The sequence below is a fragment of the Cornus florida genome, unplaced genomic scaffold (genome assembly GCF_030987335.1).
Source record: "Cornus florida cultivar Cherokee Brave unplaced genomic scaffold, ASM3098733v1 CherokeeBrave_3.0.0_Hap2_Chr10, whole genome shotgun sequence".
Taxonomy (NCBI): domain Eukaryota; kingdom Viridiplantae; phylum Streptophyta; class Magnoliopsida; order Cornales; family Cornaceae; genus Cornus; species Cornus florida.
Genome location: NW_026775580.1, coordinates 104,019,294 through 104,042,117, shown reverse-complemented (window position 1 = coordinate 104,042,117; position 22,824 = coordinate 104,019,294). Strand labels below are relative to the sequence as shown.

At 35.6% G+C, this 22,824-nt stretch overlaps 2 protein-coding genes across 4 annotated transcripts; one reads left to right on the top strand and one right to left on the bottom strand.

The window, feature by feature from the left end:
* The first annotated feature begins 888 nt into the window (after positions 1–888).
* On the top strand, positions 889–8,806 carry LOC132276600 (uncharacterized). The gene is made up of 3 exons (XM_059778095.1): positions 889–1,040; positions 6,847–7,590; positions 7,726–8,806. The coding sequence occupies exons 2-3, from the start codon at positions 6,984–6,986 to the stop codon at positions 8,595–8,597; spliced, it is 1,479 nt and encodes a 492-aa protein (XP_059634078.1). The 5' UTR covers positions 889–1,040; positions 6,847–6,983; the 3' UTR covers positions 8,598–8,806.
* Positions 8,807–10,903: 2,097 nt separating this feature from the next.
* Positions 10,904–21,885, bottom strand: LOC132276599 (phospholipase D beta 2-like). 3 transcript variants are annotated; one of them, XM_059778093.1, is made up of 11 exons: positions 21,796–21,883; positions 19,558–21,700; positions 18,305–18,421; positions 17,785–17,979; positions 16,167–16,418; positions 16,005–16,070; positions 15,767–15,914; positions 13,186–13,334; positions 12,761–12,934; positions 12,243–12,440; positions 10,904–11,450 (listed from the first exon to the last, which is right to left on the bottom strand). In XM_059778093.1, exons 2-11 carry the CDS (start codon positions 21,226–21,228, stop codon positions 11,157–11,159), a joined length of 3,264 nt encoding a protein of 1,087 aa, XP_059634076.1. In that variant the 5' UTR covers positions 21,229–21,700; positions 21,796–21,883; the 3' UTR covers positions 10,904–11,156. The 3 variants fall into 3 exon arrangements, with proteins under 3 accessions (XP_059634076.1, XP_059634075.1, XP_059634077.1); XM_059778092.1 differs by having other exon boundaries at positions 19,558–21,885; XM_059778094.1 differs by lacking the exons at positions 10,904–11,450; positions 12,243–12,440 and having other exon boundaries at positions 12,873–12,934; positions 13,218–13,334; positions 19,558–21,885.
* Between the last annotated feature and the right edge of the window lie 939 nt (positions 21,886–22,824).

The following is a 22,824-nucleotide window of genomic DNA, read 5'->3' as shown; positions in this document are numbered from 1 at the left end:
TACAAATTTTTTTTTTAGGTGGCCTATCATTCATGGGCATATAAATTTTGAGGCCCCTTAAATGATTTGCTGCATTTGGTTTCAATTTTTTTTTTTAGTGGCCCATCATTCATGGGCCTATAAATTTTGAAGCCCTAGGCGACCGCCTTGGTAGCCTTGGGTCAGGGCCGGTCCTGCCTTCACCGACACTTCAAGTTTTCATATTCTTTAAAGACAAGAATGGAGGAATAATGAAATTAATTGCAAAAAGGGAGCCATGCACAATTATTGATGATATCATACAACCTCAAGGTATATATATATATATATATATACACACATTTATAACTCAAGATTTTTAATTTTTATTTTTTCAAATCAGAAGGCAAACAAAAAAATAATTCAATGCCAATGCAAATTATAGAATAAAATAGTTAGTGCAACTGTGCTGAATATTTTGATATATAAAATGATTGAATCACCCTCGATATATCATTAAATATTTTTTTGAGAGGGGGTATATTTGAACTTTCAAAAAAAAAAAACACACACATAATAGTATTAATTTTTGTTTTTTCAGGGGGCAAACACCCCTCTTGGGCCCACAGTCCCTCCGCCCCTGTATATACAATACTCTGTTGTGAATTATATATATATATATATATGTGTGTGCGTGCATATGTGTTCATATCTTCCTCTTCTTCCGGTTCACAAATTGCATATAGAATCAGAATTGAAAATAAAATGGTGCAAACGAGCCCGAGCTCGAGCTTGCCAATATTCTGACGAGCCCGAGCACCTCCCAGATTGCGGCGAACCGAGACCAAGCATGTCAAAACTCGGCTCGGCTTGGTTCATTTGCATCCAGGCCGGCCTTGGGGACGTGGAAAAAAAAAAAATTTAAGTTAGGATAAGTCTTGGTCGCCTTGGGCCTCGAGGCCCATAGATGGATAAAAAAATAAAAAATAAAAAATAAATTAAGGTAGGGCAAGTTTCAGACGACACAATCCTGCTCAGACACTCCTCTGGGCGTAGCCTCCGCTATCGCCTCAGGTGACAAGGTATGTCCATCCTCTCTCTCTCTTCTCTCTCCTTTTGCATGAATCGATATTTTATATATATATTTTTCTTTCGTTCATCTCATCATTTGATTTATTCTAACTTTGGTTCGTTTGAATAGGGCTTTACCTTTGTTTCAATAGTGAAAAGTAGCTTCGAAACCAGGGTTTTTTTGTGTGTCTGTAGTCACTGTGTGTGATGGCTATGGTTCTCTTAGTATTTTAATAAATGTGTGCTTTTCTACATGTGTCTTTCATGGCGATCGAGTCCATAATCTATGGCAGGTACCTTTTTTTTTTCCTCTCCCTAATTCCACGCCAATTCACAACAGCAGCAACCATACCCCTTTTCCTCATATTTTTTTGCATTTTCACATCCAATCCTACGAAAATTAAGGATCCCTTCTAGTGGGTTGAACCGTCGAGGTAATAACTAACTTTTTCGATCTCTAAATTATGCTCATACTTAAAAGTTTTTTTATATTTTATTTTTATATGAAATACATACCACCATTATTGATGTTATTTGAAGTTGGCTCAGCTACGATTTCAGTTAATAATACTGTCAAAGCACTTGCCATTAGAATGTACAAACACATGGAAATCAAGAACAGGCTTTAACAAAACAAAAGTTAATGGTTTTTCTATTAATTTGCACAGGTCTTCTGCACTGCTACTAAAGTTGATTCCTCATCCTGAAATCAAGAAAGGGGTAATTGGCTCCCAAAAAAAAACACCCACAAAGTGTAGTGTAGGTAATATAAAGAGTGAAAGACAAAACTATATATGATGGTGGATGCCACATATAACCTAAAACTCTAAAAGTCCCACCACTTCTTCAGTGCTACAAGTTCAGCCTACTATTTATATATAGTTACCTCATCTCCACATATTTTTGTCATCTGTAATCATCAAATTTTAGTAGCTGTATAAACAATGACTGCAAAAGGATCTGCAGTTTTCTGTTCTCTAGTAAACTGTTCTCTTCATTTTTTATTTTGTGCCTGTGAAAATTTCGCACCCTTTAATTGATAAATTTATTGTTATTAGTTAGCTGTCTTATGCACACTGCACATGCGTACAATTATTTATTATTGTTATAGTTATTAGTTAGTTGTCTTATGCAAACTGCACAGACGCACAATTATTTATTGGTGGTGATAAAAATTTATAGTTATTAGTTAGTTGTCTTAAGCACATTGTACAGATACACAATTATTTATTAGTGGTGATAGATTTATAGTTATTAGTTAGTTGTCTTATGCACACTGTACAGGCACATAATTATTTGTTGGTGGTGATAAATTTATAGTTATTAGTTAGTTGTCTTATGCACAATGGACAGGCGCACAATTATATTAGTTGTAGAATTTGAAAACGTCTTAAAATTTCGCACTCTTAAATTTTTTTTTTTGCGTGTGAAACTTAAGGGCCTCACATTTGAAAGTTCGTTTAGGGCCTCTCAAAATATTTGGAATCTCAGGCCTGGCCCTGTTTGCAGCCCTACTTCACCGACACTTGAAGGGGTGTGATTGTTAATTTAGCAAACTTGAAGGGATGTGATTGTTCAAAAAAGAGCTAAGCAAACTTGAAGGGATGTGATTGTTCAAAAAGGAGCTAAGTTTCATCTGTCTGTCAATAGATCAAAGGGAATGTGAGTGTAATTAACCCAAAAAGAAAATAGCGTTTCCTTCCTAGCGCCAAATAGATTTTTCAATTTCTCTTACGCGACTATGCCCTAGCCCCAAAATTCCCAAATCCTCCAGCGATTTCTCTTTCTGACGTCATCTATCAGCTTTATCCGGCGTCAGTTACCGGTGAATAGCGGTGGCAATTCGTGTTTGTGGATCGTGTTCGTGTCGTGTCGATGTAAGGGTATTATACTAAATAGGTAAACCTAAACTAAACCCATTTAATAATCGTGTTAAGAATCCTCAATACAAACTCAACTTGTTTATTAAACAGGTAAACGTGTTAATCCGTTTAATGACCTGTTTATCAAAACGAGACATTTAATATTTAATCAAATACTAAATAATAGAAAACATTTGTCATAATTAATCCAAATATTCAAAATAAAAAGAAAAATCATAAGACATAGACAAGATTTATGTTGAAATAACTTAACTATCTATAGTAAATTGGTTTAAACAGGTAATATATTGCATAAGTTATATTTACGATTATAACATGTTGAGTTAAATGGGTCATAAACGTGTTACACGGGTTGAACCCTTCAACCCTAACCCGACACGGTTAAGTAAATGGGTTAATCTTGTTGACCCTTTTACTAGAAAGCACGGACACTCCAAAATGGGCGAAGAATCCGTGTCCGACACGGATACGCGTCGGACACGCTCCAACACATGTCGGACACGCCAAAAAACGTGTCTGGAATTTTTTATTTTTTATTTTATTTTCGGACACGACACGGACACTCTGCGGACACGGCACGGACGCTCCGCGGACACGGACATGGCATGGACACTTCTGGAATTTTTTTTTTTTTTTTTTGAATGCTGATATGTTCTTTTTTTTTTTTGTTTTGTACTACCCTTTTGGTATTGTAAATGGTAAAAGTTCTAGGTCAAATGATGGATGGGAATAGATTATAGTACACTGACTTGGTTTTGTATCTTTTTTGGGGACTAGCCTTTAGGTTTTTGTAAATGTTAAGTGCTAAAGTAAAGTCCTGAATGTTAAATAGTCATGAATGTTAATAGTCCTTTTTGTCTATGCTTTTGTATTTGGAGTAAAGTTGCAATGATGATTAAATGATACTAGTAATTATTTTAATGTCTTGTTTTTATTTGGTTTTATAACTCTGCAACATTGTTCTTTTATAGTTTATTAGTTATGAGTTATAATTTGTGTTTTTTTTTCATTGTGAGGTTGATGAAAAATAGTAACACTCAGTAATTTTTAAAGTACTACATCATATATATATATCTATATATATATACTATTTGCCGTGTCCGTGTCCTAATTTTTTTGGATTTGCCGTGTTGGTGTCGTGTCGTATCCGTGTCCGTGCTTCTTAGATTGTAAGAAACCTCCCTGACTTTTAACCATTTGCGGTAAACACCCCTTGCGAGTTTTTTTGACATCCCCCCCTCAATTAACTGAAGGGGGTTACGAAGACAGAAAATAACTAAAATATCCACCCACTAATTAGGCACTGTTTGGACATCTGCTTTATGCGTTCTTCTTCTTCTTCTTCTTTTAGTGTTGTTAAATGAGACGTGGTTTTTCTCTCGCTCTACTGTCTAAAACACACTCTTCAAGATCCAACAAAACTCAAACCCAATGCTCTCTCTCTCTCTCTCTCTCTCTAACATTATATGTCTCTTCTCTCTCCTCAGCACCACAATCATGGTTCGAAATCAGTCCTTCGTTGTACCACGCTGCTCCTATCTCTCTATGGTCAGATGACCCAAGGTTGATTTCTCATGATGTGTGATTAAGATGGTTTACTGGTATTAAGGCAGTGAGCTTTTTTGATGTGTGTGTGTGTGTGAACTCACCGGCGCAATATGAACAGATTGCCCTCTCATTAGAGGCCCTTGTTCTTATTATTCCATTCACCTTTAATGTTTGTATATCTATTTTGGCACCTTAGCTCTATTCTAGAAATCACCAGTGCATCCGCATCCATGCTTCTTTCTCATTCTTTTTTGATATATATATATATACATATTTCTTAGGGACACTGCTTGTTAAAATTTTATTCAAGTTCGCTGTAAGAGAGCCGGCTGAATTCCTAGTTTCTTTCCTTATGAGCATTTGTCCCCTCTAAATAGAAATTCTTGATTTTTCTATTATTGAAAATTTTATTTTTCAACCCTTCTTTCATCTGTATTACAACTGCTTTTGATGGCTTAACTTTGGTTCGTTTTGTATTCTTTCCCATAATGAATTTCAACCTTTTTTCTGCAAAAAAAGTGTAAAAAGATGGGGGAAAAAAAAAAAAGAAACAACATTTCTATTTTCCTTTTACTGATGGGAATTTACTAAAGAGAAAAATTTTAAATGAGCTACCATACCCCAGGACATTACAGCAATAGAAACGAACAGAAAGGATGCGAAACCCCGAAATGCCACACAACCAAGCAAAGGGTCAATCAACAACACATAAAAGTTGTTTTACATAAGTTTGTCATTTATCTTGTTCAGGTATTGTTTCAATAGCAGAGAATTTTTTGGTGGCCCATCTAAAATAAGGTACACTTTGCTAGTCTAGTTGTAGATGTCTTTGATGTTGAGATAGGAGAATTGTATATGGTAGAAGGCAGATAAAATACTTTGCAAGCATGACAGGAACCCATGAATCAAGCAATTTAGCTTCATTCATTGTTTGCCAAATTGTAGATTATGAGAAGGAGCTTAGATCATTGCAATATCCTAGACTAATTGCCTATCACGACAGTTCTAGCATTTAGCTATTTCCCTCCTTGATTGCAACTTTAACCTAATCAACTTTTAGACTCAGTTGATATTTTTTTGAACTATGCACAGCTGAGTTCCTAATTTCTTTTTCTGTTAGATTTATGCTAGATATCAATATAGTGTTCAAAGCATAAAGGAGTAGATTCCTCAAATCATTTCATTATTATATTCTTTCGGTACAGAAGTTATAATCTTAGAGAGAGAGAGAGGTTTGGGTTTGAGTTTTGTTAGATATTGAAGAGTATTTTAGACAGGAGAGAGATAAAAACGACGTCTCATTTAGCAAAAAAAAAGAAAAGAAAAGAAAAGAGAAAAAGCAAGCATAATGCAGATGTCCAAACAAAGCCTAATCAATGGTTGGGTATTTTAGTCATTTTTTATCTTCAGTAACCCCTCTCGGTTAATTGAGAAGGGGGGGGGGGGGGGGGGGGGGGGGGGTATGCCAAGAATTTTTAAAAGGGGTTTCTTGCAATTCAGCCGTTTTTTTTTTTTTTTTCCTTTATTGATGCTCTATTTTTTGCTACATATTCATTTGTAGGAAAAATCATAGTCGTGTTTTTGCTTGTGCACTTAAATGTATCCACACAAAATCTATATTTCCTTTTTTTTTTTTTTTTTTTTTTTTTGGGCTATATCCCAGTTGATATATATTGAGCTCCTGCTCATTTAATTGTTTTGGATACTGAGATTTGATTTTACAAATACTTGGATTGCCATTGAGTATTCGGTGGGTGCTACTTTGATTTAGCTGTCAAGGTGTTTTACATAATGCCTCAAAAAACTGGTGTCGGTACTAGGGTGTCCAAGTTACAGAGATTGTAAAATATGGCCTTCAAATATAAGGGAGAATCATAAGCTTATGACAGTATACTAAAAGCGGAAACAATGTCTAAAATAACTACTCCGTCTATCGTTTTAGCGAACTGTCAAAAATGACAACAATGCTTGTGAACACCTAATGAATGTAAATCAACTTTGATGAGCTTTTGGTTTGTTTCTTGTTTAAAAGAAGACACAATTAGCTTGTTTATTAGTTTAAAAGGAAAAATGTTTATCCATTGCATGCCAAAAGCAAGAGGGTCGAGATCATATATTGAGATAAATTATGATTTGTGATTATACAAGGAGGGCTTAGGCACTGTAGTATAGCATCTAGATTGTATAGAATTGAAATTTGAATTTGGTCAGCTCAGCTGTGGCATTATTTTTCTTATGTTTGTTATTACTGTTATTATTATAATTCTAGGTTTTTAATGGATGATTTCTAGACTCTGGAACCAGCGGAGTGCATTACAATTGATAATCTATCAATGTGCTTAACCCCAATATTCGATGTCTTAAATTTTGACATCTGTCTGTGCAGGTGATCATTATATTTGTTGCATCGAAAAAGTGAATACTTTTCGTTGAAGTTCTTGACATCAGAAGTGGTTCTTAACTCGCTATTGCTGCATTCTTCCCTCCTTTATGTTAATCTGATCTTATTTTTCTGGTTTGTTAATGGATGATGCTTCGTTACCAGTGTTCTCTTTACCAGAAAATATTCTCCAGCCATTGCTAACTGCTTCAAATTCCTCTACCCTAGAGAAAGCTCTAAAAATCCTAATAGATGTTTCGAGATCCCCTGACGGCCGCTCTGACCTTGCTTTCAAGAATGTTCTGCCAACGGTCCTTCTGCTCTGTCAGAACCTGTGTTACCCTTCTGCTAGTCACCTTCTCTTTTTGTCTCTGAAGCTCCTGAGAAACCTTTGTGCTGGAGAAGCAGCAAATCAAAAGTCTTTTATTGAAGAAAATGGGGTTAAAATTGTTTTACATGTGTTAAATTTTGTTGGGTTTACTTCTGATTCGGATTATGTGATAACTCGCATGGCTTTGCAAGTTCTGGCAAATGTTTCACTGGCTGGAGAAGACCATCAGCGTGCTATTTGGCATCAGTTTTTTCCACTCAAGTTTGTTGAGATTGCTAGAGTCCAGAAAAGGGAGACTTGCGATCCGCTGTGTATGGTTATTTATGCATGTTGCACCGGTAGTCATGAACTAATTGACGGGCTTTCTGGAGATCAAGGGTTGCCTGTCATGGCGGAAATTTTACAGACTACTTCAGCAGGTAAGTCTGAAAGCTGCTTTACTTGTGCTTTGTGTGTCTGGTTTCTTTTTTCTTAGTGATTTGATTATATGTCTGTACTTGGGACAAAAAACAAAGAAACAAAATCCTTATTCCTTTCTTTTTGAGTCTTACCAGTTGGCTTTGGTGAAGATTGGTTCAAATTGCTTCTGTCCATTATCTGCTTAGAAGAAAATCAATTTCCGCAATTGTTCTCTAAATTATGCCCACTTGACAATTCGGGAAACTGTAAAAGTGTCCAACCCAGGGGCGCTTTCGTATCAGAACAAGCATTTCTCTTGAATGTTCTATCAAAGATCTTGAATGAGCGACTTGGTGATGTATTTGTTTCCAATGACTTTGCTTTGTGTGTTCTTGATCTATTGAGAAAAGCTACTGGAGTTGTTGATTCTGTCTCAAGAAGAAAGTCTGGTCTTCCAACAGGATCTACCGTTGTTGACGTCCTAGGGTATTCCCTCACCATTTTGAGAGATATCTGCTCCTGTGATGGTTTAGGAGGATTTAAGGAGGGGGGTTCGGTAGATGTTGTTGATTCACTACTATCCTCGGGACTTCTAGAATTGCTTTTACGCTTGCTTCATGACCTCGAGCCTCCAGCAATGATAAGGAAAGCAATGAAACAAGGTGAGAACCAAGAAAGAACGACTTATTCAGCTAAGCTTTGTCTTTACGAAGGGTTTCGAAGAGACATTGTTGCAGTGATCGGCAACTGTGCATACAGGAGGAAGCGTGTGCAAGATGAAATTAGACAGAGGAATGGAATTCTTCTGCTATTGCAGCAATGTGTTATTGATGAAGATAACCCATACTTGAGGGAATGGGGTATCTGGTCAGTAAGGAACTTATTAGAAGGGAATGCAGAAAACCAAAAGGTAGTAGCTGAATTGGAGCTTCAAGGATCTGTTGATGTGCCTGAAATTGCTGGACTTGGTCTCCGAGTAGAGGTCGATGAGAAAACTCGTCGAGCAAAGCTTGTAAATGTCTCATGAGTGTTTCCTAAGCCTGTACCAAAAATTGCCTATATAGAGCTAATTAAATTATAGGGACCGAGTATTTCGTGCTGCTATGCTGGATTTTTGTATTCATTTAGGTTTTTTACTACTTTCCAGTTTTATCAAGGAAAGACACCATAGATTGCTTTCCATTGTGAGCATTTAAGTACAAATATATAAGGGAAGATATGGGAATTTCTATTTCACATCCTATTATTTCATTTCCAAAGGATTCTGATTTGATGGAGCAAAATTACAAGAGTTCTTAATAATAAAATAATCTGTTTTAAAAGTTAAATTTTCAATTTGATTGAATTAAATAAAATAATTATAAATATATTAAGAATTATTGTTAAGGTCCAAAATATTCTTCAAACTGTTATTTTAAAATACTAAAATTTTATTCTTATAGTTATATAATTCAAAAATATCAAAAAAGTTGGGAAATTATCGAACTGTTCAAAAAGTTAGGAAATTATCGAACTCTTGTTCAGTATTAATGGCTGATATTAAGGTGATACTAAATCTATGAAATTAATTAGTGAAACTATAACATTAATTAGTGAAATAATAGGTGTTAATTACTATCAAAAGTTTGGCATATACAAAGCTGATATAACAAGTGTTAAATATAAGTTAAAGATCTGGAGTCCATGAGACGGCATGTGTCCTGTAAATACAAGTTAAACATCTGGAGTTCATGAGAAGGCATGATCAAGAATGCCATTTGCATATGGTGAATACACTTGTAAGATAGAAAAAAATTATCTAAAAATGAATTTATACCAAGAAAAAAAAGTCACAATAGGTGCGGCAAATTTCGATGAAATTCTCTAATCTATTAAGTTGGCAAATGACATTCATCTTCAAACGTTTGCAACTTTTTGATTCAAAATATTAGGTTGGCAAATAACATTCATCTACAAAAGCTTGCAATATTTTTATTCAAGCATTAACTTTTCTACTGTAAGTTGTAACATAAATTTAATATTACAGTGACATTATGAGACCAACCTTCTAGACAAACTAAATTAAGAAAGATTTTATCTACAGAATTAAAAGATGAGCAATCATTTAGCATGGCAAATTACATCAAGAATGACAGGATGAGATACTTTCGTTACAGATTCATTTAACCCTATCAAATATGTAATTCTTATTTGCTAGTCAAACTAGTTCTCAATTATCTATTTTAATATTTTGAAATTATATAATTTTAACAAAGATATTTTGATATTTTGAAATAAGAGTTTGAAAGCCATTTTAAACATTAGCAATAATATTTGTAATTATTTTGAAGTGCTACTTGCTAAAGAGAATTTGAGAGAATGCACAAGACTTGTATGAATTTAGAAAGAAGTCTTACAACTTAATCACTTGCTGAGGAGTAAATCAACTCCCATTTCCGTATATAGGTCAAAAAATTTATAATGAATGACTAACATCTATGTAAGTGTAAACGATCTAACAGCCATGAGAATTCTAAAATGTGGTTTTAGAATACTCCATAGAATGATGTATATAAGATTACACATATTATGAGAATTTTAAAATGTAATTTATTAATTCAAAAATTGGATAGTTAGAACTTAAATGGTTTCTTCTAGACTTTTCATTGGCTAAATGAAACCTGCTAGATTGTTCTTGAAGTGCTCCAACAAGTGTTCCACATTGTGCATTGTATTGAGCACGGTTCAAATCTAGAAATTGAATTTATTTAGCCTAAATACCCCGCCAAGCGCAGCCATTTTAGGTATACATGCATAAATACTGCAACAATTATAGCGGAGCCACATAGGGTCCAGTCATCGGTGGGGGCAGCTAATTTCTTTGTTATTTTAATTTTGTATATAAACTTTTAATCAATTATATAAATGCCCAATTGAATTCCAATACAATTTTCAAAAAGACCCCCTTTACCATCCCAAAGTTCAAAAAGACCTATACATTCTCTTATAGACCTATATAATATATACACATATATTTTAAAAAAAAATTTAACATCATCACCCGTTCCACTCTTAAAATATGTTAATTATCACGTAATTTTGTTGCTAATCTTATCTTCTTCTCTTATTTTATTTTATTTTATTTTATACTTTATTGTATTTGTGTGTCTACCCATTTTTTAAAACAAAAAAAGGAAAAGAAAAAAACAATGATACATTTAAACACATATTCATCCAACTACTATTCCAGAAAATTCCATTCCTTTGAATTCTTGCTGATACAGTACATGATTTATTAAATTTTTTTTTTTGACATGTATAGTACATGAATTTCATCACGCTGAATACAACACATGGTATAAGATGTGATGATGACTATTGTATAAATCTGGTAACATTGTTGTGCACACAAAGGAAACCCCACACACAGAAAGAAAAAAAAAAAAAGAAGAAAAAAGAAAAAAGAAAAAGTATATACATCATCATTGGTATTTAATATCATTACATCAACACAACTCAAAACTGTAGTTCCACTCCTGATTTATAACTCAATTATTGTACACAATAATTTTCTTTTCTTTTTCTGGGTCAACTATCATCAGTTTGATCAGATGGTTAGATTCTCCTGAATGGCAAGAAATGATCCAACTATGTTCCCTCCCACATCTGGGAAAGTTTCACATCCAGGAAGGGGCTTAACCTTGCCCCCCCGATCAACTTCAACTGGGTATTTTAGGAGATGTCCCCTCATTTCTGTCACCTCGTTAGCTGCAAACTGCTTCCAGTTCATTTCACCCATTTCTCTAACTCGTTTCACACATTCCAGAGACTCTGGACGTGAAAAGCAATCCTCAACAACTCCAGTATGCTCTGCCCATAGCGACATTCTATATCCATAGATCTACAATACACAAATTTCCACATAGCAGCTGGTTAGATACCGTTGAACATCTGCACCCCAACCATGGAAATGCTCTGGAAAACAAAACGTAGACTACATCCACATAGAATGTCCTAGTGACCACTCAATATATCTACGAAGTTGACAAGGGACTTGGTATCACATGGAAATGCAATAATAGCTGATCACAGCTTTTCCTTGCATGCAGGTTGCCGTGCAAAACATTTCATTGCCTTTTCATGTCAAATAAATATTATTGCAATGGTGCTTTTCTCTGTTGCATCTTTCAAGAAAATTTGCTGTAACATATGTTTCAAACTCCCAAAAGAAAAAAATATTCTCGTCTATTAAGTGACAAGCTACCATGCGTGCTTGTCTTCAATTTCTCATCAACAAAACTTGGGAGAAAACTCCCTCTCCTCACTCTCTCTCTCCCCCCCACACACAAACACCAATACAACCGCTTTAACATATGTTAGAGAAAACATTCCTAAAAATAATGACTCATATGATACATGTTCAAATACTTCAAAATTGAATTTATGCTTGTCTTTTCTATCACAGGAAGTGAGTATTTTTGTATCTTAAGTAAAAAAAAAAAAAAAAATGACAGCTAAAAGTATTTATCATTTTTCCAAGTCCTATTTCCTTTCCCTACAAAAAACCAACAGATTTTGTACTATAGATAGTATGCAACACTAAAAGAAAATTTCACCCCTCCATATCTCCCTTCAAGCTCATCAAATAAATCATGAAAAATCAGCATCAAAATATTATCTGCTCATAAGTTACCTGTCCGCGTGGATAAGATAGCTTTCTAGACCACGTATGATGAGGCTGGTAGGCTCCCATTGCGATCTCAGTGTCTCTAGTGCCCTCCATGGAGCGCTGATTGATGTTGGCAGAACCTAATATTACATACTCATCATCCACTATCATGCCTTTTGAATGAACATAAATCATGAATCTCCGGTTCTTTCGACTGAGTGCCTAAAATCCAAAATATAGAAATTTATGTGATTGTTATGCAAAGACCAGAAACTTCAGGAACTATGTTCAGGTAACCAAAAAAATCACAAAACCCCCATGCATCAATCAAAACTGAAGAGGAATTGAAAGAATAAGACCACTATGTTGTTTTCTGGTAGCGAAGGAAACAATTTCTCTAGACACACACAAACACAAAAACAAAAATAAATAAATAATCACAAAAAAAAAAAAAAATTTTGAAAAGTGGTTTTTACATCAGAACAAGTGATGTATATCACTGACTACAGAAATTGTTAACTTGAGGGATAACGGGGAGAGACCTGAGGAGTGTTTGCCGCAGGACTTTCAGTGTTTGAAGTGTCACTCCAGCCTTCAGCCTCACGGTTTCCAAGACAGAAGAAGTTCAAATAATCTTGTGGTGTGAATGCATCCTCAAGCCCAACCTCCACTAAAGCCTTGTATATCGTCTCGTACATCATTTGCATTGTCTTGTGCTGTGACAGTCAGAATGATTACTACACGTCAACAAAGTTGTAATGCTAAGCTGGTTTGGGGTGATATAATGTTTAGCAGATTAATGATACATATTCTGATGTCCACTGAAACTGAATTAATTTACTGACAAGAAAAATATCACAGTTGCTAGAAGTTGTTCATTCTTAAAAGATTTTTCTGGAAGCATAATGCATTTCAAGATCAAAATCGTCTTGACTGACATACAAGTCAAGGCAAAATTGGTGCGTACCTGCCAAAATAAAATTCTCTGTGTAGCACCACCTGTTGGATTGCCCTCAGGCCACATTGGGATAACAATATACACTGCAAACCTCTCGTGTGATCTGATTTTATCGGCAATTTTAAGGGCAATTTCCATTGGAATCAAATTATTAGCACCTGTAGAAAGAGAATTTGCTCAAAATTCTGTACCGGTTAGTAAATCTTGCCAATAAACTAAGAAAACTCACCAACTTATAGTCCTTCTAATTCTGTAACTGAGAAAACAACAAAAGGAGAAGGCCAGCAGATACAGATCGCACGACAAACACACATTGGAAATTGCAGTCACTAACATTTCGACCTGTGTATATATATTTTAATTTCTAAATATAAATATTATATGGTGCCTTACCCCGACTTATACTAACTTGCAACTGAATATACATGTTTCATTATCACCGGGCTGCTATAAGCCACAATTTTAGTGACAAAATGAAATTTAAATATTTTTAAATCAAGTCTATTCCTCTCCCACTGACTGCTTTATACCTTATCAAGTGTCTTAATTCCTAAAAACTCTCAAAAATTATGCCCAGTTACCAGAGTGACTGAAATAATTTGTCCCTGATCCCTGTGGTTGTTGGGTCCAAACCACGTGCCTGACTCAACTATGAAATAGAAAATTTGATTAGTGTCAAACTGTTTAAGAGGATCCACCAAATTCCTAACTGAGTAACATGCAAAAGTGACCATAAGCAAAACATCAGAGACTTAGACCTGGTCTAGGGGGAGGTAACATAAGAGACTATGAAGTTCTAACTAACCTGGACTTGACAGATACCATTAGGACAGGTCCAAATTGATCCCACTTAAATTTGGAATACTAGAAGCCGCCAACTATTCAAGCTCTTCCCTACCCCACTCCCCAACGCACACACTCACGCACACACAAACACAAAAAGAAATTTCAAAATCAATAAGAAATGTCAAAGGCTGTCCACCATCCCAAGGAGGTATTCTCAGAGATTGCAGGGAATAGATTTTTAGCCTTCTCCAAGCCAGGTGGGTGAAAGGTATGCTACCATGGGGGAATATTGGCTCTTTGGGAAGCTTTCAAGAGCCTCTTTCATTGTCCTCAATAGTTCTTGTTGGAAGTTGATTCTTGTGCAGTAATGGGACGTTGAAGAAATGCATTTCAGTTCCTGGAAAGCATGATCTTCTGAACATAAATTCCCACCCCCAAAATTCCTCTCAGTTATCTTCATCTAAAGGCTCACATCAAATATGTGGAACCATCCTTCCAATAACTTTCTAAAACCCAGACTATGAACGTGCATGCCAGCCTTTAAGCATGAAGATCCAATCTAGAAAAGAATCACTGCGCATCACAAAAGATAAACAATACGGAACACAACTCTGAAGCCACCACACGAAAAAAGCCACTTGCTTTTGAGTATATAAAAGATGACATTTCCTATCGGTCAATTGGTCAATGCTAGGGATTTTATAAAGCACTCTTACCCAAACAACAAGGTCAATGTAACACCGTGTTTCCTTCAATAGGAAAGCAATTCTCACTTTAATTGTGATGCTTAGAAGGATTTCACCAAGAATGCTCCATTCTTGTTACTCATCGAGGGCTACAGGAACCCCCAATTCTCCAATGAACTCTGGATCTGAATAACAAAGAAAAGAAATGCCCAATCATATCCAGTCCCAAACTTCTGCTGTTCTAATATACATGGGATTCCAGTGTTACAAGACACCAATAATAATCCTGCACTATAGCTCCTTGTTTGTTGCAAAACTTAAAAGTTCAGAAAGGAAACCCACCAATATAATGCTGGAAGTGAATTTGCCTTCCATTACACACACAGAAAGCTACATACAGACCAAATCTGCTCCAAACACTTCTAATCCCTTTCCACAAACCTAACGGTGTACCCACCTCTCCTGAAAACCACTCACTCTCATGGCTTAGATATTTACAAATTCCATTATCCTATTAATAGCAAACCTTCATATCCACCTGCCCAAGGAACAGTTGTCCATAACCGGCAACTTTATGATATCAAGGAACCCAATCCTCCCCCTTTCCCCTTCCAAAACCAAAAATCTTAAAAATAAATAAAGCTACAGGATAATCATAACCCATTCTCAAGTCCACCAAATAGTGCTTAAAACCCATTAATTTGATATTTATTTAATATTACGTTACTCATACACCAAATCAGATTCATTTCTTTAAATTGATAAACCCAAAGCCAAACCATAGGTTTATAATAGACAAATTAAATTACCCAAGTTTCAACTCTTTTCCTTTATGAAGTGGATACATAAACTATTTGATAATGGCCCAATATTTAAGGGAACCAAAATGAGTCCATTCCTTTCAACTCAATGCAACTGAAGCTCCTCTCCAGTCACAAATTGACCCAACTTGATACGAGTATTTCACACGTTTCAAAGTTCACAAAGAACATATTCAAAACAGATTCATAAATGTATCAATCAGGAACAACACATTTTAACAATGTGAGGTGACAAACTTTTAAGTTCCTCAACTTATTATATCCATCATCAACTTGTGGAAAAGAATAGTTCCTTACCTAAATCTTTATGATTGCGCCAATTGTATGAGGACCCGATGAAGTACTGATTTTCGATGTAAATGAAATGCTGAGCAGAACGAATGGCCTTTACATATGCTGTATGTATGCTCATATCAATAAGTACATTCTTCCCACAAATCAGGTTCTGTTAAAAAAACAGGTATCGATCAATTTCCAACAAAACAACCCCGTAAAGTAGAAATCTTAAAACAGGAGTAATTTACTTTTAAATTACCTTTTCGATTGCTTCTTGTGGATCCTTAAAGCCTTTAACAGAATTTGAATCAATTGAACGAAATACCTGCACTTGCAGAATGCCGAAAAATGATAGAATATTGTCATACACCAACACTAAAAGGACCAGCTCAGTTACAACAACTGACTGATATCAATTTACCTGAACATGCCAACCCTCAGGATCATTTTCACTAAGGCATGGAGCATCAAACGCCCCAATTATTTCAGGCATCCTTTCTATTCTGAGCAAAGCATCATCATATAAAGATGTCTTCAGTTTTTTAATGCCTTTGGGTTTAGAAGCCTTGAACCAGCGCTCCTCAAAGTTGGTCAGGACATCATATGCTGCTGGACCATCAATTTTGCAGTGCAAGTCATGCCATGGTTCTCGTGGACAACCAACCACATTTCCCTGTTCAGTTAATAAAATGCATTTTAAAAGAGAACAAATCCATTTGTGTACCTTGAACAAACAATTTTTAAATACCCTATACCAATCTATTGGACATTTATCTATTGGCCATATAAATGTAGTGTTTTTACCATAATAATAATTATCCCAACTCACAACAGAATTTAAGAAGTATAACAATACTTATATAAATTTGCATATTTGATCTAACTTTATTAATATGTGAGCTGACTTTTCACATTTCACAGACTACACAATTGAGGAAAATAACATATGTATGTTTCTTTCAAAAGAATAGTTGACTCATCAGAGTTGACGAGACATGCAGCAGCACAGATGCAAGAGAAGTGCTTATAAATTTGCCTTTAGGTAAGGTGGTTGGTTCAATAATTGGCCAATTCTCATGTTTGGTTCTTTAATGTCTATTTTCAAATAATAAGATTCAATTGCTAGAGATTTTCAGACTAAGTCGCTTTTTATTTACTTCTAAACTGAATATGTGAACACCAAAAATGTTCCCCCAATAGTGCTTTTGCCACAATGATCTACCTCAGCCGAGTCCAAGGTTGCTCAAGCTCCGTTAATTTTTTTTTATGAGCTTAAGACTTTAGCTCGAGCTTCACTGGATAAGTATAAAGAATTGGCCCAATCTGATGTTTGGTTTTTAAAGTCTATTTTCAAATAGTAAGATTCAATTGCTAGAGATTTTCAGAATAAGTCAGTTTTCAATTACTTCAACTTAATGTATGAACACCCAAATGTTCATCCAGTAATGCTTTTGCCTTATTGGCCTACCTCGGCTGAGTCCAAGGTTGCTCAAGCTCCATTCATTTTCTTGATGAACTTAAGACTTTAGCTCAGGATCAAGCCTGCACAAACTATTCTGCAGATGAGCTTGACCTTAGTGTGCAAATTGGTCAGTTTGCAGCCTTGCCTACCCTTAATTTTATCATGCATTTTGAAAGTTTAGCTTCATACAACAATGTTTGCTGCTTATACTAATCAGGGACAGCATCCTCTCTGGTTCAGAAACCTTCTAACAGGTTGTAGAAAGCCAACAAGTTCCCTGTAGTAAAACAGCTTAAGCACCTCACCCATGCTTTAAGCATGAGCACATGGATACGTTCAAAATAAATCTCAAATCTATAGCAATTTGCAACCTCATGCTTCTAGTAGAGGTTGTAGCCCAACCACCTAATCAAGAAAATGGAACATCCGCCCCACCTCTTGAAGATAAGTTGCTGGAAGGGCATTGTTCGTTATGACTTTCTCAAGGTAATATATAATCAATGTACACAATTACAATACTTTTAAAACTTTAGCTACTCAAAATAACAGGACAAATAACACAAGGTTAAGACATTACCGTATAAGTAGGGTTATGATAATCATCTGCATGCACCGTTTGCAGCGTCCTAAATATAGGATGTTCTGGAGTATCATAACGCCCATCACATAAATCAAGTCCCCCGAGAAAGGATATGATTCTTCTTCTATTATTGCCAGCATCAGCATCCACAATTACACTTTTCTGATGATGTGTATAAATTGTTCCAACTTCCTGATAATAAAGAAGAAAGAAATAAGTTCAATGAAATGTACAAAACAGAACTACATACATTAGGTGAACTAGTCAAGTCCAATTGATTTGATAATTTGCTGTTCCATTTCCTATGTGAAAAGGAGCTTAAATGTCACAAGAGAGATGGGAAAAGCTACAGCAATATATTTCTACATGATGAGGTCCTTATAGTTCACACTGTTATTCAAGTATCAGAAGTTCCAAATAGTGACAGAATAAACTTATAACTGATGTTGAAACTGTACAAATTGTTTATGTGGATTAAATAGAACACCCAAAAATAGGATTTGTATGTCTAACGTACCCTCTGCTTCATCCAGCTGTGTCGCTTTCCAGCTTCGCGGGGACAAAGTAGTACTTTCACTGAAGAGTTCTTGAAAAAACGGCGAGTTTCTTCATCATGGGTTTGCATGACTCCATCCTGCATTTGTCAAGTATTAGTAAGATTAGTAATAATTATACTTAGAATAAACTGCAAAAGACCCCTTGAACTATTATTTTTTGCAACAAATCTCCCTGAACTATTGTTTTGGCAAGAAACCCCCTGAACTTAACCAAAATCGAGCAATTACCCCCTACTGTCCTTTTGCCGTTCAAAATTTTTGACGGAAGTACAGTCACATGCAGCACACATGACTAATTTATTTTGTTATGACTTATGCCCTTAAAATGACCATTTTGACCTTAATCCATTTGATAGATTCAAGATTCTAGAACTTTACCCATATAACCCTAAGGAAGAATATCAAATTTAGTATTTGCAAGAATTTAGTAGTTCAAGGGGTCTTTTTGCAGTTTACCGACATATTTAATAGAACTTTGAGACCAAAACATTATCTTTGGAAATACTGTGGAAGACACCAAAAAGACATTAGGGAAGGAAACATTCAAGAAAAACACTTTTAGCATCATAACATTGAAACCTCAGGATCTCTGGGTACATACAGGGACATAAAGCCTATTAAACCTAGTCAGGAATTTAATTCAAGAAAAGATAATGCAAGAAGTGGGTAGACAAGAACACACACACACACACATGAATAAAAATCCAGAGCAACTTGAAACTAAAAACTCAGTAGTAGGCAAAGAGCATATTCAAGGCAAGTTGGTGTATGCATTCCCAAGATTCTAATTCAAATTTGACTGCTCTCAGATATTTAATCCTGTATTCTGGCTTACTGTGAGTGAAAAAATTACATTCAAATTTGGCCCCAAATGGCCACGTGTCTGTTGCCGAACAGAGATTTGTTTTTGAGATTTTGCATTAAAGCATCGAATAGTGGAGAATCAGAGATTGATTCAGACATACAAGTGTATAAAATGTAAGTGCAATTGGATCAAGGTTTGAATGATTAATAAATTAATAATCAATTATATTTTCTCTCTCTGTGTTTGTGTATGCAATGCAGGGATCAAACTTTCAACATTATGCTTATGGAATTAAAGTGTTGAACACAAGCCAATTAAATAATACTACAGACCAGAAGCCTTAAATTATGCCCCAATATACAACTGCAGTAACTGTTCTGATTGTGTGATATGAAGAAAACTACTTACTGTTTTGTAGCCCAGGATGCTCCTTGAAGAAGGGTCATCCCATACAAGAAGCAGCACTCTCACTCCTTCCTGTGACTTAGACTTCAGAAGATCCCCCAGAGTCCAATCTGATGCACAATCAGCATCTCGGAGCAATTTAACTTTGTGCCACACTGACCATCCAGTAATATAAATCAAACGCCTGGCCTGGCCTATTGCGTCAAAGATGTCACGCCAGCACTTTCCATGTGCGTACTGCATCCCGTTGTCAAGATGAAAATTTGGAAGGCATCCATCAGGTACATGAGCATCTTGATAAAGAGTAACTGTTCCACCTGTCCTGAGTGGGAAATATGTGCCAGGAACCCCACAATAATCAGGACCAGCTTCCACTCCATGATGGTAACTGCTCAATCTCTCTATTGGGGTGTACTGAATTGAGACATTCAAAACAGCTCCGGCCTTGCAGGGCTTCCCGTTATTATTGAGTATTGGAAAGACTCCCTCAATTTTCTCTCCCGAATATATATGTTCCACTGGAATTGCCACAATCCCTATAAGCTCAGATCCTACAACATCACTGTCCTTAACATTAAAGTGCACTTCAGCAGCATGATGTGCAACAGGAACATAAAAATGTTGCTTCCAAACAGGATTTTCACTATTGCTAATCACATAGGTCCTCCCAATGACAGCACCAGTTACTGAAATGGAGACATATGGATCACTAGTGATCTTGCTATTCACGTGCCCTTCAATCTTGGTGTTCAATCCCCCTGGTAATTTGTTGAACATGTCCTTTAAAGTCCTATGGAACATGTCCATGTTTGGAAGGTTTTTTGCCTCATAGACCCATATTTCTAAATTCCCATGTAAAAGCAAAACCTTTAAAGACCCTTTAGAATTTGACGGCACAATATGCAAACTCTGACTAGATGGAGAATTAGTAAGTGAGGTTGAATGGGATAATGCAGGAGAAGATCCAGTCTGGCTCAAATCAGATGCCCCGAAACTACTTGAAAATGAGTTATTATACTTAGCATTCCGATATTTTGGAGAAGAACTATACACCGGTGGTGCTGAAGGCATTTCAGGGGCAGATGGGTGATTATTGGATAAATGCACGTCGCTTAAAAGATCATCTATAGGTGGGTAAGCCGAAGGATAATTAGAAACACTATCATTGATATCACCATGATTCATTGTCGATCCAGGCCCAACAGATGCTGAACTATCCTGCCGATGCAGGCTGGACAAGCTATTAACCCGGGATGGACCACTGGAATAGCCTTCTGTACATGGTAATGGTCCAGAGTGTTGATAATCATACTGGGATGAACCGTACTGGAAACTACTGTGGTGTTGAAGGCTTGGTTGAGGAGCGGAATAGGCTACTGGGGGAACTTGATACCCGTGGTATGGATATGGAAGAGGACCCGAATGTGCCGAAGGAGGGTAGCCATATTCCAAAGGGCCAGAATGGGTGGTAGCAGGAGGAGGAGGAGGAGGTGGTGGGTATTGATAGGCTAGAGGGCCAGAATGTGAAGCACTGTAATAAGGAGGAGGATATGGATGGGGTGGGTAAGGACCAGAATTGGGAGGAGGATATGGATGATCTAAAGGAGGTGGAACATGAGGGTATCCATAGGAATTATTATATGGGTATGAAGATGAATGATTGTAATTATCCATTATTGTACACTGACTTGATGGACTTTTTTATACATATACATATACATACACATACACACACACACACATATATATATATATATATTTGTACAGTATAAAATGATAAATTGGTTATACAAACACCACAAAATTTACAGGTAATCAGAAGGATTTGTGTATTTAGCTTCAATGGGAACTGATATAGGATTGATTTGTAGAATTATGAACAAGAAATTCACAGAGAGAGAGAGAGAGAGAGAGATCAAAAGGGTCTATTTATCAGATTAACTCAAGATGATCAATTAAGAACTGAGCTTGTGATCGTACAAAGAGACACAGATACAGAAGAAATAAAAAAAGGTCTGTTTATTAGTTCAAATCAAGATGACTGATAAAGAATTGAGCTTGAACTACCCTTGGAGGCTTATTGTTGGAGAAGATGAGAGATTGATCATACACAAAGCAAAAGATGCAGGAAAAATCAAATCGGTCTCTGTAATCAGTCAGTTTAATTCAAGATCATCAATACAGAATTGAGCTTGAATTGGTAAAACAAATTAGAGAGAGAGAGAGAGAGAAATATAGTACCTTCACAGGGTTGAGTGTTGGAAAAGATAAAATTCTTCCTGAAGACCAAACCGACGAAGAGTTAAGAGAGAGAGAGAGAGAGAGAGAGAGAGAGAGGGGGGGGGGGGGGGGGGGGGTGGTTCCGAGAGACCTGGCCAGATGATTCGTGCAACTTTGGGTACACTTAATCGCGTCACTAACGCGTAAGCTGTACAAATTACAAGTAAGAAGATGTCGATAAAACTAAACGTTAAGCCCAGAAAAATTTCAAGTACTCAATTTTCAATGCTGCTGAAATTATTAAATATATTAATTTACAAATTAATTAATATTATATTAATTTTAAACACTAAATTCATTAAAATTATTTCTTAAATACAAAATTTGAGATCTGAATATTATATATATTATATTTTTTTAAAAATATTTTTTACACATAATATTATTATAAAAATATTAATAATGAATTTCACCAAAAAAAATATATCAATTTAATAATGAATATTAATGTCAAAATTAATCATAAAAATTTCAAAATTAACATATAAAATGAAGAACTTATGAAAATAAAATATTTATGAGAAGGAGATTATAATTCACATACAAATTATTTGATTTTCATTTATATAGTAAATTTGCATCATGACTATGCTTCTGGAAGCTTAAATACACGTGGAGATATATTATTGGGCTGTCATATAAAAAAAATGACCTCTAGGTAACTTGGACTCTGTATATGAAAATTTCAGCCTTCATTTGAGCACGAAAGAGTATTAAAATGACATGCTTGCATCAGTCTGGTGGGCCCACGTGCGAAAATCTAATTGTAGGACGACCATTCATCTTCCTTTTATGCAACAAAAATGTGACGAATTTATTATTCAAATGCTATTACTTTTTCGGGAATAGTCAAAATGTTTCGACGAACAAATGAAACAATCGAAGGTTCCTCTACCTAATCACATACGTGGAAATTCATTTTCAATCATCAATATATATATATATATATATATATATATATATGGTTATTTGATAATTATTATTAACATT

Coding starts and splice junctions, on each gene's coding strand:
- LOC132276600 (XM_059778095.1), top strand. CDS start 6,984: ATGGATGATGCTTCGTTACCAGTGTTCTCTTTACCAGAAAATATTCTC. Junction 7,591..7,725: donor TTTACAGACTACTTCAGCAG/GTAAGTCTGAAA, acceptor GAGTCTTACCAG/TTGGCTTTGGTGAAGATTGG.
- LOC132276599 (XM_059778092.1), bottom strand. CDS start 21,228: ATGGATAATTACAATCATTCATCTTCATACCCATATAATAATTCCTAT. Junction 16,419..17,784: donor ATCATAACCCTACTTATACG/GTAATGTCTTAA, acceptor TTAACTGAACAG/GGAAATGTGGTTGGTTGTCC. Junction 12,441..12,760: donor CTGCGGCAAACACTCCTCAG/GTCTCTCCCCGT, acceptor TTTGGATTTTAG/GCACTCAGTCGAAAGAACCG.